Genomic DNA, 17,880 nt, shown 5'->3' on the forward strand with positions numbered 1-17,880 from the left:
ATTTTTTTGGTTACTTTTTTGGTGGAAAGTTAAAAAAAAAAAATTTGGAAAACAGATAAGCCTGTAGGCCATCTCTGCAGCTTCTTGCTATTCTTAAGCCAGATAAAATTCGCTCACTAAAGCAAAATAATTCTCGCTAAAATGTTTTAGCAAAGTAAAAAGTTTGCTCCGGTATTAAATATTGAACAAAATAAATATATTTTCGTACATTTTGCTTTACAAGTACCCGTAAACCCTAAAGCTTAATGCATATTTGAGCTCGAGAATTGGTAATATACTTTTTAAATATTCACGATATTCAACTGTTTTTATATTCAAATACCTCGTACACAATATTTACGCCGGAGCGACTGATAATTTAGGTCACCAATACATTATTAAAATACTAACGTTACGTAGACTGGGTAGGGGATACGGTAAAAATAAGAAAAATATATCTGTAATAAAAATGAATAATTAGTGATATTTTATTGATTACATTGCATCCGCGATTCAATGATTTAATTGAAATTTCATTTTAAAATATCAATTATGTACGTTAATATATTTATATTCCATCCGATTAAATATTAAATTTGAATATTTAATTTTCATTATTATTAGCCGGTAAACACAAGTGCTTTATAATCGTCTTTATATTTAATGAAAAGCTTCTTGCATTAACATAAACCTGTAGTTTTTGTAATGAATTAATACAATTATTACACGAAATATTTTATTTAATTATACATTTAAGCTTAAAAAAATTTATGATCCAATTCACTAAAAACCCGGTATATTATCAGCAATCACCTGCAACGCTGACTCAGTGGTTCTAAAAACTAAATCTAAAAAAACTGGTGGAAGTTCAATTAAAACTGAAATCGTAAAATCTGATGAAACAGAGAATTGTTCAAACATCAATTTAAAACCGTCAACAGAACTAAATGGACGGGTGCAATAATTCTAAGAGATCTAACAGTAAATCTAGAAGTGTAACAAATCAGTGTAGTAACTGTTACAGCAGATGAGTATGAGTGGGTTTATTTCTTTATCTCTTTTTTCAGTGGTTGGTACAGAGAATAAGTCGGCGGCTCTTGAAGCACGTGGTGGTTCCTTTCATCCTGAAGCTCTTGTTACCGAACACAATCAGCATCTGATGGAATTCGTCTAGAGATAAGTGAGAACGGAGTATGTGCATTACTTGTGTGGTGCATGATGACTATAAAAGGATTAAAACTCGTTACTCAGTAAATTATCTGACATATCTCAACGTCTTCTATTCACTTTTCTTCCCTCTTACACTTTCCCGTGCTTATCAACCTCGATGACCATATCCGTTTTATTCTTTCCTAAATAACAGTAGCGCCATCTTCTGAGAAAATGTTCGGCTTAAAGAAAGTTTGTGACATCAAACGTAATTCACTGCTTTACTTTATCCTTCATCTTTTCTACTCTCGCTCCGGGCATTAAAACTTATTTCAATCCACTTTTGTAGAATCAGTTTTGCGTTCAAGTCAAAATTGTTATAGTTGTCTGATGGTCATTGCATTACACTGTTCTGCCAACTGTCTTTTCACTTTATGACCATTTTTTCGCTTGCACTCTAAAGAGTTTTTCATAGAACAAAACACAACCCGTGACAAATTTTTTTAGGTGGTCATAAATGGCCGTATTAAGCTACCTAGAAAATTAAAGTAGGTAACTATCTTGGTAAATGAAAAAAAAAATTTTTTTTTCTGCATTTTCTCAATGCTTACACTTTTAAAAATCACCCCCAAATTTTTTTTCCGAATTTTTTTTCACCATTTGACAACATTTTTTTGAGGCCTCGACTTTGCCGTCTCTTTAATAGTTGATGAAAATGAAATTAAAAAAAAAAAATCAAGTTTTTTTGGACTTCACAAGCTTTAATAAGTAAGAAGTATAATAAGTAATTATAATTTTTAAATATTAGAAGGACTTACCTCCGGAGATTGTAAACGTTCTTAGTTTACAGACTTTCAAAGTTAAATTATTTGATTTTTTATTAAGCAATGAATAGTTAGAAATTAGTATGCTGGAAAATAATATAATAACGTGATATATATATATATATATATATATATATATATATATATATATATATATATATATATATATATATATATATATAATAATATGATGTATTTTCTTGTTTTTAAATGCAATCTGTTTTGTATATTTTATCAATACTTCAAAATTTATTGTACTTATTTGAACACTATCTATGTATATAAAATTTGCCATTCGGCTCAACGCCTTGGCATATAAACTAAATAAATAAAAATAAAAAATAAATATTTATCATTTTCCTTAAAAAATTGAACTTGAACAATAATTAACATAAAAATGTTTTAATTAAATCCTCCATACTTCTTTAAAAAAAATGTCTTTCATGCTTTCAGTCCGTTCAATGATTCTTAATTATAGTTGATATATAATAATTGTAATTAAAAATTTTTTGTTTTTTGTTTATAGAAATGTGTACATCTATTACAATGCTTCATTAAACAAAAAATTGGTTTAGTAGTTTATTAATATTGAAAGTAATGTCAGAGAAGCTCTTGAAGAGAGTAAAAGTATCAATAATAATATATTACTTTATATCTTAAAATTACTTCTCTTGTAGGGAGACGATTCAGCGCTCGTGTGCCCTCTGTCGGAAGTTTTTAACACTAAATTTGGTCCAAAAATAATACATGATCCTATATCACAAAAAATAATCCGACTGGTTACTGTTCTGCACCCGATTCAGTGGGATGCTGGAAAAAAATGCTCGGTTGTGATGCAGCATCACACTGATTACTGTGCGGAACCTGATTGAGTCATGTTCGCATGTCATTAAGAAGTAATAAATAATTCTTAGATGTATTCAGAGTATTAAATCATTATTTTTGTGTTGATTCAACAGAATAAATGTTAAATTCACACATAAAAGTGTTAAATATTCAACATAAAAATTTTTAACACAAACTTTTTGACGTAATAGTGCAAAATTTTTTGCTGGGTAGTTTCTCCCTTATCGATCTACGATACGACATGATATGATGTGGTCATGGCGGTATAGCTGCATAACTCTTACGAATGTACGATAATTTACGAGTCTCGAGACTACTAAACCGCGTTAATACAGAATAATATAATCATAATCATAATTATAATCAGAAAAGTAAAACCCAACAACTAAGTGGTCGGAAAAAGTTTTAAAACCGGTTGGCGTGACATAAAGCAATAGTAGTTTGAGTTAGTGGACTATAAGGGTGCAGCAATCTATTCCGCTGTTGCGGCCAATCATCGTGGCTAAACAGCAACCAACTTCGAGCAGTTATTATGCAGTCTGGGGAACATGTCTGCGGCATTATTTACTCAAAGCACGATGCTAACAAACGACTCTGTGTTCGTAAACCGAACGAACAGCAGAAACCAACTACATCTACCATAACTACACAGCATTTATTATTTACCTGTTTATTACATTTCTTTTATTTTTTTCACTTTACTTCAAACCTAATAAAAAGTTTAACAAACAAACCCCTTTTAAACTCAACTTCGGCGTCCTCTTATTGTACTCTGTACAGACGAATGCTCGGGTAAAAATAATTAACCAGCTCTCGAGTCTCATTAATTGAATCATGGCTTAATTTAATGATTGTTTCGGAGTAAAGCTTCAACAGTAAGCCGTAAGTTTTCGAACGAAAATTCATTAACATTAATAATGGCTAGCAACTTTCAATCACTATGTGCTGAGAATTACTAATCATAATTAAAAGAGCTTTGGCTTGGTGATTTTTCGATTTTAGTTACAATATACATGGCTTGGGTACTTTAAAAAAAATTAAAAAAATAATATTGCGATGGCAGGATCAACAATTACCAATAATTTTATAGAAAAAGTGAAGAAACAAATTTATAGAACTAAAAAACTATTCAAAACTAAAAACTTGAAATGAAAAATTGACAATCACTAAAAAAATATAAAAGATTGTACGTGATATATCATTACATTCACATGTTCAAAACACGTATTAAAAACGTAATCCAAAAACGAATCATAGTAAATTAAATGAACTTTTCAATTATACTGAATTTAACTGAAAAAACCCGTTTTATTACACAAATACGCACCGACAGAAAGATTTAGTAACTATTAATAAATTAATTTATTTGAAAACAATTCATTCATTTATTAAGCATAAATTAACGTATTATGACTTGTAATAAATATTTTTTTTTTGCAATAAAAGTCCAATTATTTTCAGTTAATAAATATTTATAAACAAATAATGTCATAGCCTTTTATTCTAAAGATATAATACAATAATTATTTTATCGAAAGAAAAATCCTTTAACTTATTTTAATCAATGTTTTAATATTTATTCTTGTTACGTTCTGGATTTTCCGAACTTCAATAATTATTTCTAGGCCGGCCGCGTTAGCTGATCGATAGATCCCCGGTGGGCCGCACAAATAATGTCTCGTACCATGATTTTTATTTATAAGATTATTATTAATTTTTACTGATAGAAACAGGGTGGAACAGCTAGTAAGCGCTCACCTCTATAGAAATATTAGGAAATAGGGTGAAACGCTAAGAAGCGCTCGCCCCTATTAGAAGTAATTAGTGAAGATTAACATTGTAACATAAATTTTTAATGATAATAAAAAGGTTAGATAGAAGCCAGTGGACAAGGTCCAAGCTCGAAGAGCTCTCCCGGTCGACTGACTTAGTTAATTATTTAATTACACAAATGATCAGTAGCAGCCATTGTTGGGCTCAGGTTACATCTCGGGAACGTCGTCGAGGCCCGGATCCCATGCTGACGTAGGTACATTAACGTTTCGCGGGCCGCGATGACTTCTTATCGTCTAAAATTTCCGTTGCCGCGTTGCCAATTCAGCAACGAAGCAACGAATCTCCTTTGGAATGTAATTCTGAGAAAATCATTTAATAATTTTACAATAAATTATCGGTTTACAGTTCAAATTTGTGCAAGAACGTCACAATTCTATTTTTTTAATTTTGAAAAAAAAAATTATAAATGTAATTGTTCTAATTAAATTATATATTGAAATTATGGAGCCAAAAAAAGTGTCAAAATTTAATTTTTACAATCACTGGTTATTAAAAAGGCTTTAAAAAAATATTTATTAACAATAAAAAAATTGCATTAAATAAATATTTATTAATAATTAAAAAATTGCATTAAATAAATATTTGTTTTCCCTTAATAAAAATATTTATTAAACCTTTGAATATAAGTAAATATTAACAGATTCTTTCATCAGTCCGCCAGTGACGAAATTTTTCCTATTCTATTAATAATCTGTAATAGACAATATTCTGAACTGATAAAATTTTGTCTCTCATGCATTTTCATGAAAAAAAAAAAAAAATAAATAAATCAAAAACTATGATGTGAAGCTGAGGACGAAGAAAAGGACGAAATAGGTAACGCCCATCGTGTCTGTTCGATCGACTGGAAATTATATAGATCCGGAAATTCACCGAGATTGCTTTTACTTAAAGATTCAACTATACTGGAAAGTATGTCGTCTAGAATAGTCGAACGTTTTGAGCGAGCATTCTGCAGGTTCTGGTTCCAGTACCGAGACTGGAACTGGAACTTGGTTCGTACTAGTCTTACCAAACTATCGAGACTTTGTGTATCCTCCGATGTACTTGGAAGCACATAACTTTGAGTTGTATATCTATATACTTCTGGTGAATTGGGCTCTCGGTGTGCATTCCCATTCTATTCTCATTCCTATTCCTTTAAGGAGAATACTGGCTCAACCATTCATGGTTTTCCACAGATGAGCTTAAAGCAGGAACGCACTACCGGACGGTAGGCGCCAACTTTGTCTAAGAAGTTGTACAAAATGTAGGCATAATACGGAATCAATACACATTGGTATTTCTATTGAATTCTTTGGCCCTATACTCTTTTGTTCTATTGTATTATTCATATTTATATCTCATCATTTTACATACATATTTCCAGTAAATTTTCTCTTCAGCAACGAGGTTTTATTAAAGTCTATTAATTCAAGCTTCTCGCTTGTTTTTCATTGAAAATTTTTTGTGTTATTAATTTAAATTATTTCGAGCTCGGTTGACTATTAAAATTTTTTTCAATTGTTCAACATTCATGGATAAAAATAACTCTAAAATTTGATCATAGTAGCCGGAATTTATTTTTTTAAGTTGATTAAAAATAAGTTTCTAATTAGTAATCGACGGCAAAGAAAGATTGAAATTAAATTATTAGAAGCTTGTAGAGTACATATAGTGTTTTATTAGCATTGCTTTATTAGCTGTCAAAATATAAAAGAAAGCAAATAAAATCTACAAAACTCTTATATTTTATTTTGTAAACTTTTTATAAAAATTATTTGTGCAGTATTATCATTAAATAGTTCATTAACAATAATAAAGTTATAAATTATTTTTATTTTTTGGTTAGTTTGTACACTGGCTAGTTACATAAAGCAAGTCACAAAAGTTGCTCTTTCTGGAGGAAAATGCGACCCGAAAGAGCGTACTTTCGGCCAGGGGAGCAAGAAAAAATATTCTGATACAACCGTAACAGGCTATCTGTAAAGATTGGTTGAGCAATTGTTTAAACTAAAAACCAATATCAGAAAAGCTCCTAAGAAAATTAAAAGTACGATTTTTACTTTATGACTTAACAATCTAAACTCAACTTTCTTGTTAGGAGGCGATTTAACGATCATGTGCCATCTGTTGGACGTTTTCAACAATACCCTTGGTTAAATTGTATAAAAGAATAATAATGTTCTTTTGAAGTGAAGCTATTTTATTGTTTGCTCATTACAACGAAAACAGATATTGATGTTCTTTCTAAAAGAAATTAATGTATTAAATATTTTATTGTAAAAAATTTTTGAAACAAGAAATCGTTGTTTGGAAATAGTTTTTCTATTTTCCTAATATATGGGCATATATGATCCCATCAGGCCTTACTTAACCGATTTTTTGATAAAAATACATTGAAAATTACAAAACGCCACATCAGAAAATTTTTTTACGACCAATTTGATGTTACGTCGAAAACGCAACTAAAATTTAATTATTTTTATCCTAGCCGTTAGGCTAATAGATAAGGATCTGAAGCTTTATGGGAAGGGGTTGAAGTTATAAGAGAATGAATTCAATTTAATAAATATATTATAAAATTATCATACAAAGATTTGAATTATTAAAACAAACATAAAAATCTCAATTAAGAACTTACTTAAATGTCATTGTTACCGTTTCTTTACATAATTGAAATTTACTTTACTAACAATTGTTTTTTTGAATCTGACGCGTGGTTTCATTAAAACTTATAAAAACTTTTTCGATGTTAACACTAGGACGTCAGGACAACGAGAGAGATATTTTTGTTGAAAAATCGTAAAGGTGTCGAATTTTAGGGCGTTACTTATTTTTACTAGATGGGAGAAATAATGTCCAATTATTTTTCTATTTCCTTGAGCCCTTGCCCTCTCTCTTAGATTTTTCTATAATGTTGCATGAGTCCCCTCTACTTGGGTCAGAGTACAATATCGCTTCTCCTTTACTCTTATGCTCTATTATACATCTATGTGTTTGGGTATACGTAAGCGCATTTATGCATAGACAAAGACATACATGTGTACTATTTTACATTAAATTATTTACTGTGACCAAATTTTTATATTAAATTAGTTAGATAAAAATTAATTTGTGCATAGATTACAAATTGTCATTAGTTTTTTAGATCTAAATTTTTCTTTTTATTTAAGTCGTTATTTTATTCGAAAATAAAAGAAAACATTTATTTATTATTTTTTTTTTGTTTAAACTTAAATTATAGTTATTAAATTATCAACATATATATATTTTTTTTTTCTTCTGTTGATACTAGAATTATCATAACATTCCTTTTTTTTTTTTCTTTTATCATTATTTACTTTTATTTTAATTAAACTATTGTTTATATATACATTTATTTTGTTATCGAAAACTTCTATTTCCGATCTCGACAAAGTTTAAAATTCTATTAGGGTATTTGTTCAGGCTCAAATCCCTTAGTATGGTCAGGCCCAACTAAAACTAAATTTTTCAAATAAGTTTCTTTCGAAAATGCTATTGATAAATTTGAAGATAACAAAATTTTAAAAATAAAATAAATGTATGTAATTAGTTGTAAGAACATAAAATTATTTATGAATAATTAAATTCTATTTGTTATAAAATAAAAATGTCGGACGTTGAGTCCGACATAACATTGAAATAATTAGCAGTAATTACTTAATTATCAATTACATAAATTATAGTTAGGACTAATCATATGTAATTCCTTTTTTTCAAAGCCAATAATAATGCGTTGTACCAAAATTTGATTACAACAAACGCAGGATATTTTTTTTTTTTTTTCAAGTTAGTGATAAAGCTTTTAATGTGTTTTCCAAATTAACCAATAAAAGGCTTTCGTAATTTGAATGTTAAAAACTGTATCATACAAAACTTCATACATAAAAGAGCTTCGTAATTCAAAGTCCTATCAAATTTTCAAGCAACGCTCATAGCTATTAGAGCTAATCAAGCAAAACATAAATAACAAGATCAAAAGAAAATAATTGTTCAAAATTATTTTTCAACTTACAATTTTTTCTTTCGTATAAAGACAGCAGATCTTGTTGATTAACGATCGGATGTTAGAAGGTTTCAGCGGACAAATAGCATAATATTTTTCCACCCGGTTAACTTTTTGCTTGGATGCATAAGCGAGCATATGATCGATAGATCGATCAGCCAGTATACTGTTGTACCAACTGCTGATCTATACCTTGCTGAAGGACCTCGGTATTGGTTTACCTCGATCATGTGGCTCAAGTAAATTTAACATTGGCTATTTCACATAGACGCCCCAACGGAGAGTGACTAGGAAACGGCGGAAGAGCAAAATGATGAGCTCTTGCTCTACTCGAGAAATACCAGGCCTGTGTATTCTGATAGAACGGAAATAACTGTCGAAGAATCAAATCACTCGACCGCATGACCACCTTTTTTTTCTACTAACGACTACACAACATACTCGTATTTTGCCTCAAACTCTTCAATATTTTTAATACACATTTTCTTTCTTTTGGATTTATTTTTCCCATTTTTCTTCGTCAACATCCTCTTCAATCTTTTTATCCACCCGCTTTACTCATTCGACTGTTTGTACATTTTTTTCTGACAATACATCCAAAGAACTTTTAGCTTTTATTTCATTTTATTCTATTTTATTTTCAAGCGTTTTGATGAATGAAAAATCAAAGATATATTTTTTGCGTCTGCGAGTATCGATTTATTCAAATTTACCTAGCGGCGGCCTGCCTCCTATTCTGGACCAAAACTATTTTTTTATTCATATTTCATATATCATAAATGCGGAAAATTAACAATGCATAGTAAACACGGGGAGGACGCTACCAGAATTAAAAACAATGGAAATATTCCGGGGAGGCTAAATCGTCGATGGGGATTTTTTTCATCCGGAATTCAATGCCGATCGTTTGAGTGTAATACCTTCGACGTTAAATTTCTCGTAGCTTCACGCTGCAGCTTTGTGACAGGACATATCGTCCCTCAGGATCTCCAACCTGGATTAATATTCTGCACCCTCTTCATACCTCCTCGGTTTGGTCTTTTTTGCTTTCTGATTCCGATGGATCTATGTGATATATATGCATACACAGACACATTGCGAGGTTATTTTCGATCGATAGAATTCGCTGCGCCAACACCGAATATTTATTCCATGCACTAACAATCATAAAAAATAACTGTTCATCATTAATCAGATCTGTGAATCAAAGTATTTTTTCGAATAGGTTAACATTCAAATAATTCATGCTGTCACAATTTCAAGTTAGATAAATTTTGAAATGAAAATAACAACTCAGAAAATTTTCTTGATACAAGAGTACATCTAACAAGAGTAATTCTAATAAAGTGATTCGAATGTTTATATTTTGTAATAAAAAAAAATATTGATATTTTTTATGCAAGAAATTGATAAATTTCAATGGTTCATTTCAACAACTTCTGTAATTGATAAATCCTTGCCTGTAGATCATTTTCAAAAATTTTTTCGTCTCGCATCGAGCAAAAAATGTTAAAAATTTAGATCATACTCAAACAGTATCAATTGTATTTTAAAAATACTGCATTGAAATAAAAATTAACTAGATTCGTAATTTAAAATCATTTTCGAAAAACTTCATGATTTCAAATCAAGTAGAAAGCTTTCATAACCAAGTAAAACTTACTGAAAGTAAAAAAAATTTCTTCGATTGAAGGTTATTCAATTTTTTAGAATCAAAATTTTTTTCGTTGAATCGATTTAATTTTTGTATCAATTTTACACTCTAAAAATTCTTAATTTTTATTTTTTCCTGTTATTAGATAACTATTTAAGTGATAAATTACAAATCTGGAGCTCATTTCGAAAAAATTTAACTAACCAATTTTTTAAATTAAATTTTTTTTTATCAGGCATGTCAAACAAAAACTTCTCAAGTGAGGACTTGAATAAGTTACTTAAATTTTTTCTACTAATTTTGTATTCTTCAATTTCAAAATTGAATTGAGAAAATTCAATGCGCCGAATATTTAGTGCGTTACATACATGATAAATCATATCTACCGCATATCTAAGTCAAGTCATAGAATATGGCTGGTACTAGTATTATTGGTGTTGTAGGATATATTCCATACATTGGAAATATAGTATTATGGATGATCTGGTGAGCTGAGTAGAGATCGTGAACAAGGTTCAATTTACAATCCCGAAGTTCACTGTGCAGATAATGCATGTAGAATGATGATCACGGAATTGAGATATCGAGTTGTTATCATATATACTGTAATATAAGTTGAGTGTGGAGTAGTAGAGCGGAGTGAGTAGAAATAGATAGAGAGATATTAGTGAATATCTGGATGGATTCTGTTATGTATTCGTGGATTTGGTATCTATGTGTCCATGTATGATTTCAAGAGACTTACCGACAACATTGAGGTGAACGAAATGACTCATATGAGGGGTCGTCGAAACCTGACACTCGTATATTCCACTGTCCCTCAATTGAGGGAACTTTATTTGGAGTGTCCAGTCGTCCGAGTGTACGTTGTGAATAGCACGAAACCGCTGGTCACTCGTGTATGTGTAACGTCCAATCGTCAAGAGATGAATGTCTCTATGTCGCACCCACGACACTTGTAAAGCCACCTGAAACAAATATAAACACCATTTTTCACATGTTTCAGAAATATAGTGAAATATATTATTAAAAATTTGAATGATTTAATTTCTTCGATGTAAAATTCACACCATAAAAAATATTGTGTATTTGTGTTAAATACGGTCTGTGTTAAAATAACATAAAGTGTGTTGAATTTCAACACAATATTTGAGGAGCTAATTTTCAAAAGGGTACCCTTTCATATTTTAAAAGAACAGTTTTTTGATCTTTTAAATATTAAGTACTTCGAGAATTATAAAGATATCTAAATTAAAATCGAATTGTAGCTTTATAACCGGTAGCACTTTGTAGCTAAATTGAAAAAGTTCAATAAAAATATTTGTAATTAAAGATAACCAGTTTTTTGTCTCGATTAATCAAAAATGAAAAGATACCCTTTGGAAACTCAACTCCTCATTTATTGCTGTGCACTCTGAAAAGGATTTTACTTATATTATTAAAAATAACTGCTCAGAGTGAATTCTTTATTTTTTTATTGGATAAAAATAAGTAGCTGTTATTCGTCTTCTTTATTTCTTTATTTCAATATTTTTCTTTATTTCTATAAGTAGCATTTATAGAAAATAGAACTAGAAAAGTTCTCTTTATAATTATTCATTTGTTAAAAAATTCTAAAAATCTATGTAAATCAATTAATTTTAGTATTATTAAAATAATTAATTTTTTTTTAGTTAAACATACTAATGTCAATAATTTATTATGTTTTACCATTAAAGTTAGTATTTATCAAGACAAAAACAAAATAATATGATAATTTACTTTTAAAGTTTCAAAAGAATCAAATTTTTTATAAAAAGATAATTAATATATCCAAACTAAAATTGTTTTAGATATTTGTTCGTAATTTATAATATGAAACTTGTTTTAGTTAAATAAAAATTTATTTGAGTCAAATAATTCTATACTCGCATGTCTTATGAATTAAATTCATATTCATTCGCAATCACTCTGCTGAAAATTCACTCCCAATTTTTTACAATAATTTTTTTAAAAATAATTATGAAAATTATAAGCTAAAAAGACCAATCATGTAAGTGACAGGATCACCATTTTATCCCCAAAAAAACTAATTGAAATGATTTCTTTTGCCAACTAAAAAACACCAGCTTGACCTAAAATCTCGGAATAAAACATCGGCATAAAAAATAATAAAAGAAGCTAAGTAATCTGGGCGACAAAACAAAAAAAAATAAGGACAGTGAAAAAAAAAATAAATAGCTTGTTATATTTTGTGTTTACGTCGACAAGAAAGCTGTTAACAAGAGCCATGAATGAGGATACGTGTCACTGAAAATGCGAGGACGGATCTTGTGTTTTATTTCCTCTCTTATCTGCAAAATTTTTTGCTTTCGCTATTTCAACCGCAAGTTAACGGTTTTTCCAGTACTGGGGATTTATGATCTGTATCTACGTGGACAACGTTATTAACCACTATTATACTGATTTTGCTTATAATTCGTAGCATAATAGTACATGGTAGTTAACTGTTGGCAATCAATGAACTAAATTTTTCTTGACATTACAAAATTATTATTTTGCGCGATGTAAAATGCAAAGCGTTACAGAGTGCTCTTCTCAAAAATTTTTATTCATCTCCTTTCAGGAATTCTTTTCGTTAATATCTTCTAGTTGATACACGGAAAAAATTTAATTTGGGTGCCATTTATTGACAAAAAAGTACACTAGTATTAAGAAAATTTTCTTAATGCATGAATTTTTGATTATCATTGAAAATGCATTGTAAAAAAAAGCCGGTGTGAGTCCATGCTGTGTACGGTGTTAAAAATTCTGGTGTTAAATTCAACACCGAAATCGGTGTAGCAGTAACATCGTTCGCGGTGTAAATATATTTTTTTTTGGTATTAAATCGGTGTTGTAAATTTTCCAATGTTGATAATATTTTAACTAACACAGTTTTTACAATTAAACTTTTCATGTTCATAATAATTAAAAATAAATAATTTAAAAAAGTTAATATTTAATTTAGGAAGTTTAAAATAATAAAATATTAAGTAGATGAATATTTTTAATTAAAATAAATATATTTATTTTAATTAAAATTCACTGTAAAAAATTTCGGTGTAAAAATAGACCCGGAGCACTTTGCACGGCCGTGAATAGCGTGAAATAATGTTGTGAAATTTTCTCAGTGAATCGACACAATTAAGGACATTTTTAGGACGATTTTGGAACATTACATAAGTTATCGGAAATTTCAAAATAGTGCATTTTAGTAATTATTTCATAAATTTTAAGTATTTTTTTTTTTTTTTGAGATTTTTGGAATACTTCTAAGATAATTTTAAAATCAACGCAATTTATTTGAAGGAATTGAGTTGAAATATTGTCCTTAAAATCTTATGTGGAACCTTCTTTAAATAATCATAAAACATTTTTTTTAACTATTTGAGAACAAATTTTGAATACTTTTGAGATATTTTTGGGAAAATTTTGGAATATTTCTTGGACAGTTTTAGAATGTTTTTACAAGAAATTTTGAACAATTTTACAAAAATTTTGAACGTTTTTTAAGCATTCTCTGATGCTTCGCATCATGAGTCATGCAAAAACTAAGCTCGTATTCGTCTGCAATAAGCATGAACAGAAATAAAAATTTATTTTACCGGGTGATGCCCATGTGAGTTAATACTATCACTAGAAATTTGAATAGCGCGCTACGCGCGCGCTTTAATTTTGACCAATAATGAATCGTGGCCCGTTTTTGCGAGTTTCGACCTATGACTAACTTCAAGACTTTCATGTATTTTAATTTAGAGGATTATATTTCCGTCGTGCATACAGATGATGTAAATGTGCAAAGCTTCTGTGATAATTTATTCAGCGCGAAAATTTGAAAAACTGAAAATTAAAATTTCTTCAGAACTCATAAAGAGAAAAGTTAGAATTTTCTCTACAATCAAATAAGCATGAGTCATGCGCTTTCAAGTTTTCCAAACTCATTAAAATTTTTATTCAACTGCTGGCATTTTCCGTCAAAATGCTTGACAATGGAGACCATAAAGAATGAAATATCTTCAATTCACCTTTACTGTGATAATTGTTCTATTTAACGTCCCACATACAAGAGGTTATATTTGCGGAGTTTTCCTCTTTATTCATATTTTCTACTCTGTTCAGTTCAGCTCAACTCTGCTATGTGTCAAGTATACATTACATTGTTATGTATGTTATATGTCACTTAGGGTTGCGCAGCGCGGATTTCCGTACTTTGAAGTTGTTACACGCATTTCCCATGGATAAAGTTTCTCAGTACATGGAACACAAAGCGTAAGGTGGAAATTGATTTAGTGTTTAAACCTCTCTAGAAAATTTATGTGCACATACATTAATATTTTAGCATTTATAAATGTAATTATGTGAATTTCACGATTTGGGTGATGATTATTTTATTGGATATTGCAGTGAAAATTGGATTAGTCACTTTGATATTTTTTCTTTGAGAATCGGTGACTGTAACGACAAAGGAAGTCAAAAAAATCAAAGACATGAGTGGATAAAGGTCAACCTTTCTAGTAAAAAAATATAAATTTTTTATAAAATTTATTCATTTAAAAATTGTGTCTATCTTCTGCAGAATTATTCGAGCTTTAATTTAAGAACAAAACAATTTCTTTAGATGTTTGCTTTTCAAGGGTTAGTTTATCGAGAAATTAATTATTTATTAATTTAACTAGAAAATTGAACGCGCTTTGCGTGCATCTGTCAAAATCTTTATTGTCGACAATTTAATTAATTAATATTTTTACAAATTTTACTCATTAATATTTAACCTTTGCCATAGTAACGGTTGCTATGGTAACCATTTCCATAGTAACCGTTGCCAAAGTGGTCACCGTAGCAATGAAAAGCGACAACAATGAAAACGTCACATCAACTTTTTAATAAAAGATGTAACTAAATATTTTTCAAGTATCGATAAATATTTTATTTTTTTAAGAAGGATGCATCTATTGTAAAGAATTACGCTAGATAGAAATTGTAAAAAAAATTAAAGATCCATAATAATAAAAGTAAAGTTAGTAACTCGGGACAGTTTCATTTTTGTTAATATTAGTTAATATGTATTATTTAATATTTGTTAATATTTATTAAAAACACTGACATGATGTATTAATTTTTAAAGTTAAATATTAAATAAAAATCAATAGAATCTAATTTTACGTGAATAAAAATTAGTCATTATTCTTAAATAATTTTTCAATTTATTTATTACATTTCGACGGTCTAATTAGCAATTGGTCTAACTTCTTATTTTTTAGAGAGTGATTTTTTATTATTTTGATGTAGCAATAGTCCAATAGTCGATTTACTTTAAGTTAGCAAATATTTATCAGCTCAATACTATGGGTTAATAAAGCTTATTAAATATTGACAAATTCCTCTCTCAGTGTACTTTAAGAATTATCAATTTTAGTTGGAGCTACAGTGAAAACAACAATGAAAACAAAAGAAATGGGTAATTATTTCTGAAAATGAAGCCTCACATAATTAAAGACACAATATCATGACATGTTAAGCACAACAAAGTTGATGTTGCAAGACAGCGCATGACTCGACAAACTCTAAATACAAGTAAATAAACATTAAACATACACTCAGTATCGCGCAACGCGAGATGTTACTTTTGTGGTAACAAACTGTGATGGCAGTTTGTTTTAGACGCATATTATAAATTACGGATGCATAAACGAGTAAAGATACAATACGTTGTAATATACAGTTGAGTTAGTCAGACACATACTGAACGATATCAACTTCATCGCATCGTTTCCCTTAGTTCTTCAGTCTCTCCCTTTCTCTCTACATATACTCGTAGAACAACTAAGCGAATAGTACAACGGTAATATATATATATATATATATATATATATATATATATATATATATATATATATATATATATATACATACGATTCCAGACAGTACATTCCATACGCTTATCTCCTACCGGATACTGCTATATACAAACTCCTATCGAACAACGATGAACTTCCTGAGAAGGTTAAAACTTTGGAGAGACGGTGAAAAAAAAATATTGGAATAAACACTCGCCAACACGGTTATTATCTCATAACCCACCAACTCCCATCTGCTGTAAAAACTTTTTCCCGCTGAGAGTCTCTCTCTTGTTGATAATAATTCAACATTCGATACCCTCGAGAAAGTCTTAATAAAAAAATATTGTATTTTGTGTGATATAACTGAAACTCTCAAATTTTATTTTATTTCTTAAAGTTTAAAGTTTTTTTTTTTTCTTTAATCTAATAAAATTGAAATTGGAATATCGCAGGCTAAATATTGTTGAAAAGCTATGAAAAAGCTCTCAAAAGTTAAACTTATAAAAGTGGTAAGTTGACTATTAAAAAATAAATTGGGGACATTAAACCATTTATTAGGTAGTATTTGTTATTATGTCGGTACAGTGTATATTAGATTATATTATATAGTATCATTAAAAAAATAAAAGGGGAAGTCATAAGGCTGAAAGCATCAAAGCTCAACGTCTCTTGGTTTAAGATCCTACCCCACCGAAAGACAATTTTATTAAACGCTATCAGATGCCGTCAAGCCAAGTGCATCTTAACGTTGTGGTCTCAGTGGTTTTCTTTGGTAATTTCGTACCAACCAGATAAAGTCGTAAAAAATATTCATAACTATCTTTAAGCTTGATAATCTTATAATACTCTCGTTTTCTTAATCTCTTTAAATACTTAAAAAAAAAAAAGAATTTAATTAAATGAATAAATTATTTTCTCCTGTGATTATATTGATTAATTCAGATTTTAATTAAAGAAAATTTATAATTACGATAATGACTGTAAATAATTTTTTTTTTAATTTAGAAATAGTTAGGAATAATTTTCAAAAGCTCTTTTTAATATCACAAACATTAATTTCAATTTAAATTTTATTTTTTTTTTTTACTGATATATTTTCTATAAGCTGCAAATGAATGTTACTCCAAGTAGAGAAATAATTTTTTACAAAGTAAAATTTTTAATAAAAAACGTCGATAAACAAATCAATACCAGTGAGCTTTGATACATTTATAATATAAAAATGTAAAAGATTGAAAGGCTCAAGTGAAAATCAGTTAACGCTTTTAAATTTAGTCGTTTGTAAGAATATTAACGTTCTTTATTGACAAACAAAAAATTTTTCGTCATGTTTTCGTTTTACATTATATTAAAATGCATCTATTTACGTCTTTCGTTATTAAACCGGTCCAGTGAATTAATTAAACCACTTTATAACAAAGGACCATTATCTTAATTTTAATATTGTTCGCTTCATTCAAAAGCGTAGCGTCCTTCAAAAGAAGCAATTAATTGTTATTAATTAACTAGTTACAAAAAAAAAAATTGTTTAAAAACTTCTGTTTTATTTTTAAAATATCGATAAAGGGGTTACACTAGAATTAAAAAAAAAAAAAGACAATTTTTTTATTTTAATTTTTAAATAAAAAAAATTACAGAAAAATCTGTTAAATTTATAGTTTTTAACAATTTACACTTTTTACTTTTATCAAGACTTAATTGTTTAATTTAAATTTTTAAAAA

General features: G+C 28.8%; 1 protein-coding gene across 2 annotated transcripts in view; it reads right to left on the reverse strand.

Moving 5' to 3' along the window:
• Positions 1–17,880, reverse strand: part of LOC141532589 (neurotrimin) — a 358,743-nt gene that overhangs the window by 93,854 nt on the left and 247,009 nt on the right. For both annotated transcript variants that reach the window (XM_074251006.1, XM_074251005.1), the window contains one exon: positions 11,043–11,265. In XM_074251006.1, the coding sequence (XP_074107107.1) occupies positions 11,043–11,265 (223 nt within the window). The remainder of the gene's footprint in view (positions 1–11,042; positions 11,266–17,880) is intronic.

This window comes from Cotesia typhae, unplaced genomic scaffold, assembly GCF_013202065.1.
Source record: "Cotesia typhae breed Kobodo isofemale line unplaced genomic scaffold, CoteBio_Ctyphae contig_65, whole genome shotgun sequence".
Classification (NCBI taxonomy): Eukaryota; Metazoa; Arthropoda; class Insecta; order Hymenoptera; family Braconidae; genus Cotesia; species Cotesia typhae.